Genomic DNA, 17,216 nt, shown 5'->3' on the forward strand with positions numbered 1-17,216 from the left:
CTACGATGCTCTCAAATGGACGGAGGATTCCTTTGTGTGTGTGTTGCGGACCTCAAAGGTGAGGCAGAATGCAGAGAAGGGATAGGTGAGGGGTCAGGGGCGGCGTTGGAGAGGGTGGTCGTGTGCGGGTGGGAAGGGCCAAACGGATGCGAGTTGTCGCTTCACCCCTTCTATTTTCGCTCTCTTTCCACTCACTTCTGCTATGCCGTACCTCGCCGTTGATGGCTTACACACATCCGTGTGCACCCCAGCCCCACGCATCCCCCTTCTCTTTGTTTGAAGACATAGATGGCTGAGAAAACGAACAAGCAACACACCTCTCTCACAGGCCGCTCCTCAGCTGCACTGCTCATTCACCCACATTTCCCCTCTCTGCACTTCCTCTCCCCTCTTTCATCACAATTCAGAACTCTCTCCGACTCTATTGTCGACGGGATAAGCAAACAAGGAAAAAAAACGTCCCCCTTCCGCCTTCCCTTCCTTGACGGTTGCCTTCATTCTGCGTGGGCCCGCACTCACCCTCCTCCAACTCCACTCCTACGCCATCCTTCGCCCCTACCCCTTTTCCTCACACAGAAAGCAGCTCTCTGATCTCGTGACTCCCACTCATTACCCTCTCTCCCTACTCTCCTTTTGTGTAAAAACTTCCACGGTCACTCCGCGTCTGTCGGCCGCTTTCTCATCTTTCGAGGAAATCAATTCCTTCAGCCATGAAGTACCAAATTGCAGGTGTCATGGCCGCTGCCACGCTGTTCGGCGGCGCCGCTGCTGTGTCGTGCAGCGACAAGTACCCGCCCTCGTCCGCCTTCTTCGGTTCGATGGGTTGCGCGTGCGCGCTGATCTTTGCCAACCTGGGTTCTGCCTACGGCACGGCGAAGTCCGGCGTCGGCGTTGCGCACCTGGGCATCCTGCACGCCGACCGCATCATGCGTGGCATTGTTCCGGTGGTCATGGCTGGCATCCTTGGTATCTACGGGCTGATCGTGTCCGTGATTATCAACAACAACATCAGTGCGGAGGACAACTCGTACTCAGCGTTTTCGGGCTACTTGCACTTTGGCGCTGGTCTGGCCGCCGGCCTGTCGTCTCTTGCGGCCGGCCTGTCGATCGGCATTGCGGGCGACGCGTCTGCGCGCGCGTATGGCAAGCAGGAGAAGATCTTTGTCGCCATGATTCTGATGCTGATTTTTGCGGAGGCTCTGGGCCTGTACGGTCTGATCATTGCGCTTCTGATGAACAACACGGCTGGGAAGGTGACTGCCGGTTGCCAGTGAGCGTAGCAGCTGTTATGTGTATTGTTGCAGAGCGGGTTTTTCGTGCTCTCTTTTCCGTACCTGCTGATGCGGGTTTGTGCCGCTCTGTCTGAAGTGGTGGTGTGTCTTTGAACGCACACAAAGGTGCGCTGTGCATGACCGGCATCTTTTTTCCGCCGTTGGTGGGTATTTGGGTGCATGAATGATGGCGATGGTGGTGCTGCGATACGTTAAATGGCATTATGTTTTTCGTCAGTGCTAGTTTTGTCGGTCACACGCGTCATTCCTGCTCACTCCTGCCTATGCCCAGCCACCCGTACAGCGTGTATCTCTCGTTGCCATTGCACATGATGCATTCCGACACAAGACGAGGAGCGACAACCATACATGCGCCGGCAGGCAGGTAGACAGCGACTCACTGACGTGTACGCGTGCTCTTTAATTTCTCTATACCTCTTTTTCTTTTTGGTGGCGAAAGGAAGAGAAGAATGCCTTAATGTGTTTCGATGTCGGTTGTTGTGGATTGTCTGCTCCCCCGGTGGCCTCTCTCGTTCTTCCATCCACCACCACGTCTTCGTCCTTTCCCCCTTTTTACGCAACGTATCGGTCGTATAGAATGGAAGAGGGAAAAGAAACTAGAGGAACAAGGGATGGCGAAGGTGATGGAAACAGAGACGGGGAGACGCGCACGTGAAGAGGTGCGTGCATGTGTGGCTAAGTATGGTCCTCGCTCCTCCCTCTCTGTGGATGCTTGATTCCTCTTGTTGGTTGTCTGTGTGTGTGTGTTTCCCAGCAATATTTATCGTGCTAGATTCTCTCTAGTAGGCGGTGTCTCTCGTGTACGAGTTATGGGCTTTTGGCATCTACATCTCACTTGATATGTTTCTTTTCTTCCTTCAAATGGCCGAAGTAGGGCAGCGCAACAAAATGAGAAGGAGCAGAAGAAAACAACGGAGGGGTATACGCACGCATACAGGAACACATGGAATTTGTCTTTGTGAGGCATGACGTATCTGTTGCAAAGTGAACGAGCCGCGTAGGCGAAGTATACAACCAGGTAGAGGCGCATACACACACACACACGCGTACACTCGCGCCTGAAGAGACGACGCACGCTGTGCACCTACTAGTGCTGGACACACGCTTTCGTCCTGGTGGGCGTCCCGAGTGCTGAGCAGAGAAGTCTCTCTGGCTGGAAGTAGAGTTGAGCGCATGTGTGTCTCTTTTTCAGCCACTCCCCGAGGCCGCTTCTTCTCTCTCTGCGTGTGACGCGTCTCTTGTGTGCTCACCCCTCCTCATGTGAGCGCACTCTCTCCCTCTTTATACGTGTATCTAGTCTCTCCCCTTCGCCCCCTTCTACACCTCTTTGCGCTCTCATACCCTTTGGACCACGCGGCCGCTCAATGTGTCGTAGTGGTCTGGCACCGCCTCGACTTACCTCTCTACACTTTTAAGTGGTACTTGAGCATATCAGCTTCCACAGCAATATACACGCATACGCACACACGCCCTATAAGAGATCAACTCCTTCAGCCATGAAGTACCAAATCGCAGGTGTCATGGCCGCTGCCACGCTGTTCGGCGGCGCCGCTGCTGTGTCGTGCAGCGACAAGTACCCGCCCTCGTCCGCCTTCTTCGGTTCGATGGGTTGCGCGTGCGCGCTGATCTTTGCCAACCTGGGTTCTGCCTACGGCACGGCGAAGTCCGGCGTCGGCGTTGCGCACCTGGGCATCCTGCACGCCGACCGCATCATGCGTGGCATTGTTCCGGTGGTCATGGCTGGCATCCTTGGTATCTACGGGCTGATCGTGTCCGTGATTATCAACAACAACATCAGTGCGGAGGACAACTCGTACTCAGCGTTTTCGGGCTACTTGCACTTTGGCGCTGGTCTGGCCGCCGGCCTGTCGTCTCTTGCGGCCGGCCTGTCGATCGGCATTGCGGGCGACGCGTCTGCGCGCGCGTATGGCAAGCAGGAGAAGATCTTTGTCGCCATGATTCTGATGCTGATTTTTGCGGAGGCTCTGGGCCTGTACGGTCTGATCATTGCGCTTCTGATGAACAACACGGCTGGGAAGGTGACTGCCGGTTGCCAGTGAGCGTAGCAGATGGTACGAGTACGGGTCTGCTCAACAGAGACGAGTTTAGTGCAGGTTGTCTACCGAGAACTCCCGCTGCGTATGGTGCAATCCGGGAGTGTCGATGAAGGCATACTTTGATACCGGCGGTTCTGATCATGCATATGCACACGCGCAGACACACGGACACGGAGACATACTTGCGGACGCCAGCTCATCCGTCGACAAGTCCTTCTGCCTTTCTGATGCTCTTTTTTTCGTGCGTATCTGGTTGCTTCTCGAACAAGAAAAAAGGGAAAAAGTGCGGGTGTATCTTTATTATCGCCCCCCCTCCCCTCCAGCTATGTTGCCACTGGTGATGGTGAGGGGTGTGCTGCCGTGTGTCGGCATGTCCAGCCGTGCTTCTGTTGTTGATGGCTTGTGGTTTTCGTCGCTGGTAAAGGTGGCGTGGCTGGCAGCTCATTCTTCCTAAAAGGCGGGTGGATAAAAATGGAGAGGGGAAAATACAAGAATGAGATTAGGAGCCATCATAACGTGCCTGTTAGTCGGGATGGTGTTGCTGTGTCGCCTTCTCTGAGGTGCAGCCGAGGGTGCGCGCGTGTGTATGCGCGTGCAATCTTGTGTGAGCTCGTGTGCCATTGAATACACGCTGCAGACGGGGCGCCGTGGAGCCATTGTGTGTGCGTCCGCACGTGACGGGTGCGTCTCTCGGCCCTCGCTAGAGGAACAAAATATGATGCGCGCCGAATAAAGGCAGTGCTGTGGGCAGTTGCCGAAAATGTTATTGATTTCCTTTGTCACGTGATCCATCAGCAACGTGTGTTTGAGGGCCGCCATCCCACACCCTTGCATAGATCCACCCCCTCGAGCGGTTTTGTGTGATTGTCATTCAGCGCGAACCATTCTTGACTTTTTGTGTGCGCGCTCGTCTCTACTTCTCGACTTGTTTTCGTCTCTATCTACGTCTTGACACCACAGAGAGAGAGAGACGAGGGGCGCACACATACGTGCTTATGCTTGTACACCCATTCTGTGGTGGCATGCGACTAGGAGACGTGTCGGTTCTCTGCCACACACACACACACACACACACACCTGCACTTCATAATCATGCGTCATCTGTCTCCCTTCCTTACTACTCTCCATTTTATAGTTTGGACCGGTCTTGCCAAGCGGCGTAGCACCCAGTCATTGCGCCCGCCCCTTCTTCTGCCTTCTCTTCACTTCTCCTGGCAGGCAGGAAATTTCAGGCTGTGCCAAGCGGGGTCTTTTTTCTTTCATCTGTTCTTATCTCTCCCTCCGCTGCTCGCAATCCTTTCTCGCCCCGCTGCTGCATGGACTCGGAGGCGTGCACGTGCCTACATCATTTTTCTCTTGTAGTCCTGTACCCTTTCCGTGCTCGGGCGCGTCACCGAACTTCTCACTCACAGGCTGTGACTTCCTCGTGTGTGTGTATGCGACTATGCTGCGCAGGGTCATCTTCAACGGTGCTCGGCATCACGGCGGGAAGTTGGCGCCTTTATTTCTTGTCCTAGGCATTGGGTTGCTGTGCCTTCTGCCAGTGCTGCGCACGCGGAAAATATACATCGATGAAAACGCGGTCGGCCAAATGTTCCCGTCGGCCAACGCCGGCTCCGTGACCGCGTACCTCGACCCTACGGTGCGCTGGCCACAACGACTGGTGCGGGGACGGCGTTCTCCCGGGTCCGAGATTGTGGCTGTGTATGTGAACACAGATTATCCAGCCTCCGTCTCGCTCGCCAACGCCGTGATCGAGGTGATCCGCCGCAGGAAGAGTCTTGCCTGTGACGTGCAGTTCTACTTTGTGAATAGTAGCGAGGAGTGGCCGGTGCCGCAGGCGTACACCCGCGCCGCACTTGTGCTGAATCTTTCCACTCTGTACAACCGCCACATATGCGTAGACACTCTCGGGGAAAACGGCATCCAGCCCAACCAGGACTACACGAACACCGCTGTTCAGTTTGCCGCTTCGAATAAGTTTCTGCCCAGTTACCTCTGCCAACGACAGCGTCGCTCCACAGACGATGCTGACGCCGGCTTTTGGCACTACTGGGCTTACCTTGAGGCGTCTGTGCAGCTCCCAACTCGTCCGCAGCCGTGGCACATGATCCCAACTCACAGCATCAACACCATTGCTATATCCTCCGACACACTGTACAGTGCGAGTTCGATGTTTCCGCATTCACAGTTGCCGGATGCGTTCGCCCAGCTGGTGCTAAAGATCATCGTGTCCCTTAATGGCTTGGAGGAAAAATACCACCACTCCACCTTTGTGTGGCTGCCCGTGAGCCTGTGGCGTTACGTCGAGTACGATCACGCACAGTTCTGCATCATACTCTTCGTCGCCTCCATATTCTCCACGACGTACTCCGAGTATCAGCTGCGTGGCATCAGCATTACCCCGCTGTTCGTGATGCTGCTGCTCACACCTGTTGCGGCTGCGGCTGCGTTTCAGGTCGCTGGCTGGGGGGCAGCAGCGGCGACGTCGGCCGCGTTTTCGCTGCTCTTCCGGCTTCTCATGGGCCATGTCAATAGCGGCATGCTGCTCAGCTTCAACGCGATAGCGCTGTGCCTTCTGATCATCCTGCAGCCGGCGTGCGGCTTAGTGGCTGGGGCGGCCGCTGCGATCCAGGTTTCCTTCATCCACAATGCCCTTCAGAACCGCCCCGCCATGGCTGTCGGCGCCGTCGTATCGTCGGCGCTCGCCTACTACTTCATTTACCACCTCCGGTTGCCACTCTTTGGTGTGAACGGCATCAGCGAGTTGTTCGTGAGCTTTGTAATTTACCCCAACGCGGTGTGGATTGGCAGCCGGTTCCTGTGCATGCTATATTGAGAGCCACTACTCCTGCACTCCGCCCGCGTACGCGGTACCACTGCCATCAACCATCATCACCGAGCACAAAACACCGAGAAACGAGAGAACGTAGCACCAGCAATGAATCTGTAGTGCTAAGGCACACGGGCGCTTGTGGGTCAGCGATAGGTGTCACAAGGACGAGGATGAACGCAAGATCCACCTTTCCTTTCCTTACCCGTCGTTTCAGCTGTCAAACGTCCCCCGTGCGTACAGGAGCGTGTGCTTCTCTCATGAAGCTGGTCTGCCTGCCCCATGTTCACTTGCGAGGAGTATTCTGGACGTGCTCCTCGTGTTTCTTCCTTTCCTGTCGAGCGCAGCCTGTTTTGTTTCCACGGACGGACGGTTGCATTGATGTATGCCTGCCTTTTCTGTGGGCATGGATCCTCTCTCTTCCATTTCCCTCGTACCTTTCCGTCCGCCACCCTCTCCCTCCTTACGTACACACACACGCACGCACACCTTTCCTCTTTCCATCCACTCGTTTATCCAACAACCTTGCACTTTTCTGGGCACATAAATCGCAGGTTTACTACGAAGCAAGATGGCGAAGCGCACAGTGAAGATGGGCGTGATGGGCCGCTACGGCACCCGTTACGGCGCAAACCCGCGTAAGCGCGCGAAGAAGCTTGAAGTGTCCCAGCATGCCAAGCACTTCTGCTCCTTTTGCGGTAAGTTTGCGTTCCGCCGCAAGGCTGTCGGCATCTGGCGTTGCGACGGGTGCAGCAAGACCGTCGCCGGTGGTGCGTACACCCTGAGCACGCCGAACAACAGCACCGTCCGCTCCACGGTCCGCCGTCTGCGCGAGCTGGCCAAGATTTAACGTCGTAGACCGATGTTAATGTCTTCCCTTTTTTTTATGGTGCTGTTCCTTTTCTTTCATTTCTACCCTTCCGAAACAACAACGAACAAACGCAAGACGTAGGAGAGGTATGGGCAGCAACTGCGCGAATCCGTGTATTGCCCTTCTCCCCCCTCTTCCACAACCGCACAGCGTGTGCGCTACCCATGAACGCTTCATGTGAGGAAGAACGCGCCGACAGACGGACAAGGATGGAGAGCCGCGCTGAACACGCAAAGCGCCCGCACACATGAACGCCAACCGAGACACAGATGTCCAACTACTGGGCTCCTTTTCGCCGCCAAGATGGCGCTGTGCATGCGCATGTGTGGGGTGGCGGTGGCCCAAAGCATAAATGTGCCGCTGTGTATCTGTGCATGACACAGGCATGCAACCATCTTGCCGCTCCGGCTCCTTTCCTCGTCCGTGTGTCGGTCGTTTTATCTGTCTCTCGTACGCTGCTATCATCTTTCTCTCCTCTCCCCCCTCTTCAACTCTCGCCGTCTCTGTGTCCCCGCTGGTGCAAACTGCCGGTGTGCAAAGCCCCCCCCTCTGCAGGAGGTATTTGTGTTCTTTTTTGTCGAGTCTTCCCAGCCTGACGTTTCTCTCTCGTCTTCTCGGTTTTGCATTCTGCGTCCTCTCACTCTTGCTCTCCGTGAGTCCTGCGTGCGCTGCGCTTAGTTACGCGTGTGTGTCTTACACACCTACACCCCGCCCTGGCATCTTCTCTCTCCGTCTCTCCCCTTCGTCGCACGCGTGCAAGTTATCCAATTATGTTCACCTCCAAGTCTGAGTACGACCGCGGCGTGAACACCTTCAGCCCGGAGGGTCGCATTTTCCAGATCGAGTATGCTGTGGAGGCGATCAAACTGGGTAGTACCAGCCTCGGAATCCGCACGCCCGAGGGCGTCGTTCTTGCCGCGGAGAAACGCGTGCCATCGACCTTGGTCATCCCGTCCAGCATGAGTAAGATTATGGAGGTCGACAGCCACATTGCGGCTGTCATGAGCGGCATGGTTGCAGATGCGCGCATCCTTGTCGAGCACGCCCGCGTGGAGTCGCAGAACCACCGCTTCACCTACAACGAGCCCATGTCTGTGGAGTCCTGCACGCTAGCGACGTGCGACCTGTCGATCCGGTTTGGTGAGAGCGGTGGCAAGCGCAAGCTCATGTCACGCCCGTTCGGCGTGTCGCTGCTCATCGCCGGCGTAGATGAAAAGGGCCCGCAGCTGTGGCAGACAGACCCCAGCGGCACGCACACGCGCTATGACGCCCAAGCCATTGGTGGCGGTGCCGAGGCGGCGCAGAGTATCTTCACAGAGCGCTACCACCGAAACATGACGCTGGAGGAGGGCGAGACGCTCGCGGTGGACATTCTGAAGCAGGTGATGGAGGACCAGCTGTCGCCGGAGAACATAGAGGTGGCCGTAGTGCGGGCCGACGACAGCAAGCTGCACATGTACACGCCCACAGAGATCAAGGCAATCATGAGTCGCATGCCGGAGTAAGAAATGAAAGACGGCCAACAGAACATGCCGTTGTAGCAGTCAGCGATCGCCCCCCTCCCCTCTGTGAAGAGTAGGATACTCGAAACAGAAGAACAATGAGGGGAAGTACTGTGCTGATGCTTGTATTCGGACTTTCCAAAGCCGATGCGCGGTCAAGGAGGAGAAGCAGCGCTGAATCGTCAACGCCGTCTCCCACCTTCTCTACTCCCGCCCCCATCACTACCATTTCTTCCCGTTTTCATGCTTCACTTCGCTGGTCTTGTGCTCTTCCACTAGCCTCTTATCTCCCCTATTTCGCTGGAAGCGCACACATTGGAGCTACTGCGTATGTGGCGTCGTTCTGGTTTCACTCTCCGTTCCTCCCCTCTTCTATTTCATGCCCTTTGTCTGTTTATCTTCCTTTTTTCCGTTTGTGCTCTCGTGCATGTCGTGATGCTTTCCACCCACTCTCTGTGCGTGGATGTGTTATCTGTGTATGTGTCTCTGTCTGTCTATGTATGTCTGTGCGTGTGTCTCTCTCGCACCCAGCCATTGGATTGGTCATGGTATTCGTTGAATGGAAGAATAGCGGAAACAAGCGAAAAACCGAAAAGGACACACCCGAGGAGCAAATCTGCTGTCAGGACCGGGTCAGCGCGCACCGTGAAACTCACGCACTATTTACTTGCAGCTGACAACAGGGGAGAGGAGATGCGCAGTGATACGCCCATCTGCACTGAATATGCTGCACGTGCGTTGTTTCGTTTCTCTTCTCTTGGAAGAGGTGAGGGTTGGGGTGACTGAACGCACCCGGCACACGCTATGACTGCCAATGTAGGACTCACCTCATCACCAGAGTCATTGCGCCATCCTTCACGCAGCCTGCATTGTTGCCTTATGTGGGGACTTGTCCGACGTGATCTTAGTGCGTGGTGCGGTGAGTAGATGTCGTAGCGCTGCCTGGGGGCCCCATTCGTCCAGCACTGTGTTTTCTTCTCCCTATCCGTCTCGAGCATTTCCGCTCTTTTCGGTGCTACCGTGCTACCCCCCTGTCTATCTCTTCCTTTCACTGCGGCTTACTGGCGTGCACCATCTCCCTTTCTCTAGTCGCTCTTTCTGTACCACCACCACACCCCCGCATTCCTCCCCTTCTCCTTTGCTCTACTCCAACGAAGAAAGAGGGAGCACCCCTCTGTCTCTCTCCCTTGCTGCTCTTGCTTTGCACATACACGTGCGTTACTCTTGAGTGTCTCTTTTTCCTGCTCTCTCAGTGTGCTGCCTCTCCACCGTTCCTGTCTCCCTCCCAGCCCTCCACACTTCCCTACGGCAGTGGCACCGACGCCTAACCCGTTACTTCAACTCAACAATCTAACGAAAACAGCAACAGCATGGTAACTGAAGTCCCGGCGCAGCCTCAGGCATCTCTGGAAGCTCCGCTGCCGGAACCAGAGCAACCGTCTTCGTCGGAAATGGACGCTGATGCAACCGTTCAGTCCGCCATCCGCTTCTTGAAAGATCCACGCGTGCAGCGCTCGCCAGTCGAGTCGCAGATCCGTTTCCTAAAGGGTAAAGGCGTGTCAGATGGACAGATCACGTACGCCTTCGCTAAGGTAGGAAGGACAGTCACAGCGGAGAAGATTGCTTCTGTTCGTGCCCCGCCCACCAACGCAGCACCACCCGGTGCTACGGCGACGGCGCGCGCCACCCCTCTTTCTGTACAACTCAAGGCGGCGCGGCAACACGCGCCAGTGGCCATGACACCAGGCCCGCAGTACACACAAACGCTGTTTCCTTACTTGCCCCCACCACCGCAGGTGGAGCGACAGACGAAGACGATGGACTGGCGTGACGTCGTGATTGGCGCCGGCGCCGCCATGCTTGCCGGGTTTTCTGCGTACAAACTCTTCAACCGCTACTCCCCTTACGAATTTCGTCGCAAGTCGGATAAGAAGCCGCGGTTGCATCACGGGTCCTCCTCGCGGCCCCGCCCCGCCAACAACGCGTCTTCGGGGAGCGAAACAGATGCGTCATCAACGCCGCAGCGTGGCTGTGTGCTTCCGCTGCCGCCACCGCCACCGACGGCTGCCGCTGCTGAGCCAATCGTGTCGGCCGCCTCACCAGCCGCCCTCACCGAGGAGGTGAAGAAGCTGCAGACGGAGCTGGACGAGGCCAAGGAGGCGCTGGCCAATGAGCGGAAGAAATGCGCCGACCTCGCCGTGAGCGCGGCGAAGATCCGCGCGGACAAGCAGCAGCTGAGTAGGGCCAACGATCGGCTCACTCAGCAGATTGACAGTCTCAAGAAGGATATAGAACGACTGGAGGGGGAGAAGAGCGCTGCCACCGGCGAGGCGACGCAGACAGCGGCGGCCCCCGCGCCTCCCTCAACGTACTTCCCATCGGTGACGACGGAGGGCGAGCAGGCGCGAAATTCACCAGCGGTGACACCGGTGACGCGCGCATCCGCGCCGACTTCTGACGTGGTGCCTGTTCTGCCCGTCATCCCATCACCTGAGGCGACAGCGATCGCTGCTGCCGCTCCTGCCATGCAGGACCCTATCACGGGGGCTGCCCAGGTTGCACCCGCGTCCGTCGCTGCTGCCGCGCCGGCTCCTGAGTCATCCCCGGCGGTCGTTGCGGCGTCCACCCCCCATGCGGATCCCACGGCTCCTCTCGCTACTTTCACGGAGGTGGCCGCGTCCCTCCTTCCCACCCGCAGCGCAGAACCGCCGAAGGCAGGTGATGGCACTCCGATGTCGATTGGCTAAGCCGGTTGTAGGTCCGGCGTATCGACCATGGCAACGCATTCTCTCCCAGCTTTTCGCCGGTTCCCCCGCAAGAGGTGCGTATGTGTGTGTGCTTGTGTGCACACCATTTTCTCTTGGCGGCAAAGGGGCTTGCTGCCAGGGCAGGATGGATGCGGGGGAGTGAGAGACACGCGGGTAAGGTGGAAAGGTCGACCACCACTGCCACCAAAAGACACTCAACCACACACGTGCCCTTTTATTCTCAGAACAAAGGTCTCTGTCCCTCTCTGTAACTCGGCGACTCTAGCAGTATGATCAAGGGCATTCTGACGAACACAGCGACTACATCCACGCGGCGGGCACATAGCGTGGCCCACGGCTCTTTGTGGCAATCTATATGTCGGCGAACATTTCCCCAATTACGTGAACGTTTAAGTGACCATCACCGAAGTCTCGCTTCCACCAATCGATTGTACGCGCCGCCCAGGTTCGATTAAGAAAGTGCAACGAACGACCGTGCGACGATGTGCCTGCCAGAGCGTCAGAGAACACTCTGCAACTCACCCAACTTGTTTCAGTGATCCTCAGAGACCTCGCTTTGTCTCCATGTGCATCCTTCTAACCTCCACTGCCCTTGTTTGGTGAACTCTGAGAGGTGAGCCCCCACCTCCACACATACAAAATCGTGCCAACGTCGAGGCTGGTCTTCACACGGTCACTCATATCCTCTCTCATGGACTCACGCAGCAAAGCGGACTTTGTGCTATCCTCCGGAGAGGGATCGCTTGCCGTCACCATCAAGCGTTTTGCTATGGCAGACTCCTCTTCCTCCGGCGATGGCGCGGAAGCACCTCATCCAACCAGCCGCCCTCGATTCGGCAGCGGCGGGAACATCGACCTCTCCGGCCTTCCAGATGATAGTGGCGACTCGCACAATCCGTCTTCTTACATTAGGCCGCCATCAAACCTTGCTCCCGCGAATGCTGAAGACACGCCACGGATCGCAAGCAGCACACCTCTTGTGGGGGATGTGCTACACGGGACCGCTGCCGATGTGGTGGATAAGCAGCGAGGACTGGAACTACGGCGCTTCTCCGTAGTGGAGAGCAGTGCGAGCGATCAGGGTTCGATGTTTCATGAGTCCTTTCGCTCGCTGTCCTCCGCTGATTTGGCACCTTTCCGACACTACGGCGGTGGCCCAGCGGCGGCCACCGGCGCCAGACATCGACTTCTCAAGGAACCACTTCTTCACGCGCCTGCAGCATCCCTAGCCGAGGAAACGCCTCCTCGAGGCCGCTCTGCCGCTGGCGAAGGCGCTGCGGCGCCTTCTCCAAAAGAGTTGGACGACGCGAAGGTGGCAGGAGACTCTTCGTGGAGGCGGTCTCCTCAGTCTCGCAGTCATGTTGCACTGGTCACGCAGCCGTCTGCCGACACTCCTGCTTCTTCTGCTGTCGTGGCTACCGTGCCCGAGCCGAAACCCGCCTCTGTGGCGGCACAGTCATTGCCGCTCCCTGAGGCACGCAAACGCTCCGGCCACGGGCACGGTGCTACCGCATCATGTGGAGCTTCTACTCAACCGCCAAAGATGTCGAGACCAGCACCGGGAGCGGCGGAGGCTCAACAGCCGCAGTCGCAGCGGCAGTCGGAGGGTGCTGAGCCGTTGAGCCCATCGTCGGGCAGGGCCCACACGACGGTGCCTCAGTGGATGCACCATATCCAAAAGAATGACGGCGGGTACGTCACTTCCGTCCGCGTGACCAACCCTACGGCTCTCTACGACAGAGGCATCAACGGGCTTCGAAAAGCGTCGGCCAAGCGGGAGGCTATACGTGCGAAGTTGGAGGAGGCCGCCCTGGCCGAGGCGACCTTTCACCCCACCCTCTCCCCTCGCGTCAGCGCGCTCAGGCGCAGCGGCGACAGCGCCGGCGCGGACCGAGATTCCTCTGCGCAGCTGCGATACCGCCTCCATCTTCTAGAGCTGCCAGATGAGCCGGCGGTTGCGGCGCACCGCCACACCCCTCGACTTTCACACACGTCGGAGATGATCGTCCAGGCGTGCCGCGGGCGCGGCGGTGCCGAGCTGCCCCCAGAAGAACGACTGTACAGAGACTACTTCTACCGACAGCGGGCTATAGATGAGGCGCGGCTGGTGACGGGGTCACCGGCGGTGGTGCGCAGCAAGCGCCACATCGATGCCCACATCGCGGAACTCTACTCGTTCGAGAAGCAGCGGCAGGTCGCCATTACGGCGGCTCGCGACGCACTCCTGTCAGCTTCTGCGGAGGCGCATTGTCGCGTCTACGTGGACCCTCGAGCGCTGGTGGAGCGCCTGACAAAGCCGCGCTCTCCGTCGCGGCAGCGCACCGCCGCTGCTCATCTGGAGAAGGACCAGTGCCCCTTCCACCCAAAGACAAGCGCAAGCTCTGCGGAGCTGGCTCATGTAGCCCGCCTGCATGGTCTTCACCGCTGGGTGCGCTACTTCTGCGGCGCCGACATTCTTTCGGTGCCCGTGCTGTCTACGTTTCAGGGCCAAGCCGCCCAAGAGGCGGCGATACTGTCCACCGTGCTACGACGACACAGCCCCAGCAAAACGGAGTGGAGCGTCGATGAGCTCGCTGACGCTTTTGCCGATGACACGGGGGACAATTCCTTTATCGCGGAGCTATGGCGTCGTCGTCCCCCCATCGGTGAGGCGTCCGCGGCACTGAGCGAGCTGACATACCGTCCTTGCCTCAACCCCAAGAGTGCCATGATCGTGGACAAGATGAATGCGGAGCACCGGTGCGGACCGACACACGACCGCCTGTTCCTCAACGCGAGGGCGAAGCAGCTGTCCCAGAGGCAGCAGGAACTGGAAAAGGAGCAGGCCTCCCTCGAGGACAAGCAGCGCGAACAGCAGCGACGGCAGCGCCTGCAAGCCACCTGGCGCGCACAGGAGGCTCAACGGCTTGAGGCGTATCGGGCGGAAAAAGCGGAGGAGCGCCGCAAAAGCGCAGCCGCGGAAGCATCCCCAGCAGAGGAGCGGCTACATCCTTGTACCACTTCCTGCTCTCGCCAAGTTTTTCTGCCCTCGTCGTCTCCCCAGCTTCGCCGCGGTGGTCGTGTCAGCGTGCCGCTGTCTGCGTCGCCGAGACAGTCCAGTGTTGCCACAACGGATGCTGTTATTCTCACACCGCGCTCTTCCACGCCGTCGATGCCAGCAGCTTCATCCGCTCCGCCGGCAGAAGTCGCGCGCGTCAGGGGAAGCAACACCGGCAGCACTACGACAGCCAGAAATAAAGGCAGCGGTGGCAACGGCAGGAGCTCTGGCTGCCCCTCTCCTGCTTTCTATCCGACGATGAGTTCAGCGCAGGCTGCTCCAGTGGCACAGTGCTTGCCGAGCAGTATTCCCCGAAGCGTCGAGGACTGGCCGGTGGCCGACAAGCATGAACTAGACAGAGCAACCGAGGTCCTTCGCGATGTTCTCGTGGACCCAGCACGCTCTTGCAGGGCATCCCAGCAGGGATCCGCTGCCTCATCACAGCCCTCCCTTCCAGCTTCTACATGCTTCACCCCCTGCGACGTGAATAGCCCAAACGATAGTCAGGGTAAGTTGCACGCACGCTCCCTCGATGTCTTGCTCGCGTGCGCTCAGCTGCGAGATCCCCGAGCGTTTCCTTCCGGGGAGCGGGAGAGACTGGACAGGGCCCAAAAGCGCCGACTGCGCGAGCTCGGACGCCTCCTCTACAGACGCTACATATCGCGAGTACACGGCAAAAATAGCACGTGAGAGAAAGTGGGAGCGGTAGAGATTAGAAGGCGCATTATTGAGGGGGAGGGAGATAGGGAGACAGCAAGGGTAGCCGCTGCAACACACGCACACCTGCACATGCGCCAAGCCCTCTTCTTCGTTATACAGATACGTTACCCATCGCTTCTCCGTTCTCCGTGATTGTCTCCTTTTTTTGCGTTGCTTTTCGGTTCTGCATGCATAGACCGGCGACATCATCAGATCGCCTGCAGCTCTCTGTGTCACGCTGCAAAGAACAAGACTAGATAGATGTGTTACTGTTGGAGAGGGGAGAGAGAGACGGCGCCGTGCTGAGTGCGTAGCACTGGCAGCCACACTTGGCTTCCCCCCGCGCACGCACTCGTGTACGTACATGAAGCGTGGGCGGTGCAAGCTCCTTTCGTGGCTCTTACACTCTCCCTTCTTTACCCTCGGCCCGCATCTCTACAAGCTTGGCACCGCAGATCTTTTCGCCGTTCTCTCCACCCTACAATCCCCTCCTTGTCCATCTCTCCCACCTTCCCTCGATCGAGTACATCGACGACACACGTGGGCTGGATTGGGTAGGGAAGCAACGACATCTACAAACGGCGATATACATACGCATAAATAACGGCTTCTTGCTTTGGACACCATCCGACATTACTCAACGACGGGCTACTCGCTTTTGTGTTTCCTCCGCGAAAATGCCGAGCATCCAAAACACTATCGTATCGCGCATTCAGGAAGCCTTTCAGCCGGTGGAGCTGGAGGTGACGGAGATCAGCGCAGAGGAGGCCAAGTACAACGTGCGCATCGTTTCTGCAGCTTTTGCCGGCGTGCCACTGATTCAACGCCATCGCATGGTGAACGATCTCTTTGGCGAGGAGCTGCGGTCAGGCACAATTCACGCCTTGAGCATATCTGCTAAGCCGCCACCGTCGTAGGCGCCGTGTGCGCGTGTCGGCTGTTTCTTTTTTTTTTCGTTTGCGTATCTCCTTTTTTTGCCCGTCATGAATATACAATGTGAGAGAGAGAGATGCACACACGCTGGCGCGAACTTGAAAAAAGCGTGCGCTACTGCACGAGCGGTCCTTGAGCAAACACCATCGACTGGTCACATCGGTAGAAGAGAAAGAGACCACCCTCCCCACTGCTGCATGCTCCACGACCTCCTTCCGTTTTCCTTTGGCGATCACTTCTCGGCGCGCTCCTTGGAACAGTGCCTTTGCGCTCTCGGGTGCAGTGCGTGATTCGGCTTCTGTCTCCTGCCACGCACACCCGCTCCGTTGTTATCGCCATCACCTCCGTTTCACTAACTCGTACGGCCGCGTTTTATTCCGTGCACCGACGCTTCACCTGCGGCTAAGTGGCCAGCGCGGATCTGTATCAGCCACCTCCCTTCTCGAACAGTGTTCTGTTACCACCTTCTACTTGGGATCTGCGCGGAGTTTGGCCGACGTCCCCCCCACTCCTCCACCTAGTCTCGGAAATCCTCGATAGGAGTAGACCTGCGACTCAGGGAGATGGAGCTTCACGACGGGAGTTTTAGGAGGAGGAAGTACAGGGCCTTCTTTCCCTTGCTGTGAAAGACACAATGCAGCGCAAATCCTTCTACCCTGGATGTACCAGCAACGGTGCTATCCTTACGCTGTTGGTTGATCAGGGGCTACCATGGAATGCCGAGGCAGTCACAGAGGCCTCATTGCAGAATTCATTCACGTGCGGAAATACGGCTGCTAGCGCGTCCCACAGGGTCTTCGGGGTGAGTGTGGTAGAATGACGGGTGCGTAAGAAGAGATGCTGGACAGCGGACACCACCATGTCATCTGCGGACGAGGGGCGGTCAATGTTGACCTGGCAACGAAGACAATCGTCGGGATACTCGTCGCTCCATTCACCTGGCTTTGTTTATGAACCGAACTGGAGCTGAAGCAGAAGGCGCTCCTGGGCACTAGTGAATCGGAGGGACTGGGTGTCGGTACCGGGAGCACCATTTTCCAACACTTTGTGTCGAAGCGTCTGCTGCGTTTCCAGGACTATGACCGCCTTCTCCGCCTTTGACGAGGTCGCGGGGCGAACGATGTCTTGCGACCGTGACGGAGGCGTGGCCTCCTCCGGTTCTCCTTCCTCCGCCAACTTGTCCCCTCGCGCACATTGAGGTGCATGACCACGTCGTTTTAGACG

General features: G+C 57.6%; 8 protein-coding genes across 8 annotated transcripts; all 8 read left to right on the forward strand.

The window, feature by feature from the left end:
* Positions 1-710: 710 nt before the first annotated feature.
* LMXM_21_1790 (putative vacuolar ATP synthase) lies at positions 711-1,274 on the forward strand (the record flags this gene model as incomplete). The annotated part of the gene is made up of 1 exon (XM_003875398.1): positions 711-1,274. One exon carries the CDS (start codon positions 711-713, stop codon positions 1,272-1,274), a length of 564 nt encoding a protein of 187 aa, XP_003875447.1.
* A 1,514-nt stretch (positions 1,275-2,788) lies between these two features.
* On the forward strand, positions 2,789-3,352 carry LMXM_21_1800 (putative vacuolar ATP synthase; the record flags this gene model as incomplete). Its single annotated transcript, XM_003875399.1, has 1 exon — positions 2,789-3,352. One exon carries the CDS (start codon positions 2,789-2,791, stop codon positions 3,350-3,352), a length of 564 nt encoding a protein of 187 aa, XP_003875448.1.
* A 1,441-nt stretch (positions 3,353-4,793) lies between these two features.
* Positions 4,794-6,188, forward strand: LMXM_21_1810 (putative GPI transamidase component GAA1; the record flags this gene model as incomplete). The annotated part of the gene is made up of 1 exon (XM_003875400.1): positions 4,794-6,188. One exon carries the CDS (start codon positions 4,794-4,796, stop codon positions 6,186-6,188), a length of 1,395 nt encoding a protein of 464 aa, XP_003875449.1.
* Positions 6,189-6,753: 565 nt separating this feature from the next.
* Positions 6,754-7,032, forward strand: LMXM_21_1820 (putative 60S ribosomal protein L37a; the record flags this gene model as incomplete). Its single annotated transcript, XM_003875401.1, has 1 exon — positions 6,754-7,032. The coding sequence occupies one exon, from the start codon at positions 6,754-6,756 to the stop codon at positions 7,030-7,032; it is 279 nt and encodes a 92-aa protein (XP_003875450.1).
* A 791-nt stretch (positions 7,033-7,823) lies between these two features.
* Positions 7,824-8,558, forward strand: LMXM_21_1830 (20S proteasome subunit alpha 5, (putative); the record flags this gene model as incomplete). The annotated part of the gene is made up of 1 exon (XM_003875402.1): positions 7,824-8,558. The coding sequence occupies one exon, from the start codon at positions 7,824-7,826 to the stop codon at positions 8,556-8,558; it is 735 nt and encodes a 244-aa protein (XP_003875451.1).
* Positions 8,559-9,925: 1,367 nt separating this feature from the next.
* LMXM_21_1840 (putative peroxin 14) lies at positions 9,926-11,302 on the forward strand (the record flags this gene model as incomplete). The annotated part of the gene is made up of 1 exon (XM_003875403.1): positions 9,926-11,302. One exon carries the CDS (start codon positions 9,926-9,928, stop codon positions 11,300-11,302), a length of 1,377 nt encoding a protein of 458 aa, XP_003875452.1.
* A 1,564-nt stretch (positions 11,303-12,866) lies between these two features.
* Positions 12,867-15,050, forward strand: LMXM_21_1850 (conserved hypothetical protein; the record flags this gene model as incomplete). The annotated part of the gene is made up of 1 exon (XM_003875404.1): positions 12,867-15,050. One exon carries the CDS (start codon positions 12,867-12,869, stop codon positions 15,048-15,050), a length of 2,184 nt encoding a protein of 727 aa, XP_003875453.1.
* Positions 15,051-15,736: 686 nt separating this feature from the next.
* Positions 15,737-15,976, forward strand: LMXM_21_1855 (conserved hypothetical protein; the record flags this gene model as incomplete). Its single annotated transcript, XM_003875405.1, has 1 exon — positions 15,737-15,976. One exon carries the CDS (start codon positions 15,737-15,739, stop codon positions 15,974-15,976), a length of 240 nt encoding a protein of 79 aa, XP_003875454.1.
* Positions 15,977-17,216: the final 1,240 nt, after the last annotated feature.

This window comes from Leishmania mexicana, chromosome 21, assembly GCF_000234665.1.
Source record: "Leishmania mexicana MHOM/GT/2001/U1103 complete genome, chromosome 21".
Taxonomy (NCBI): domain Eukaryota; phylum Euglenozoa; class Kinetoplastea; order Trypanosomatida; family Trypanosomatidae; genus Leishmania; species Leishmania mexicana.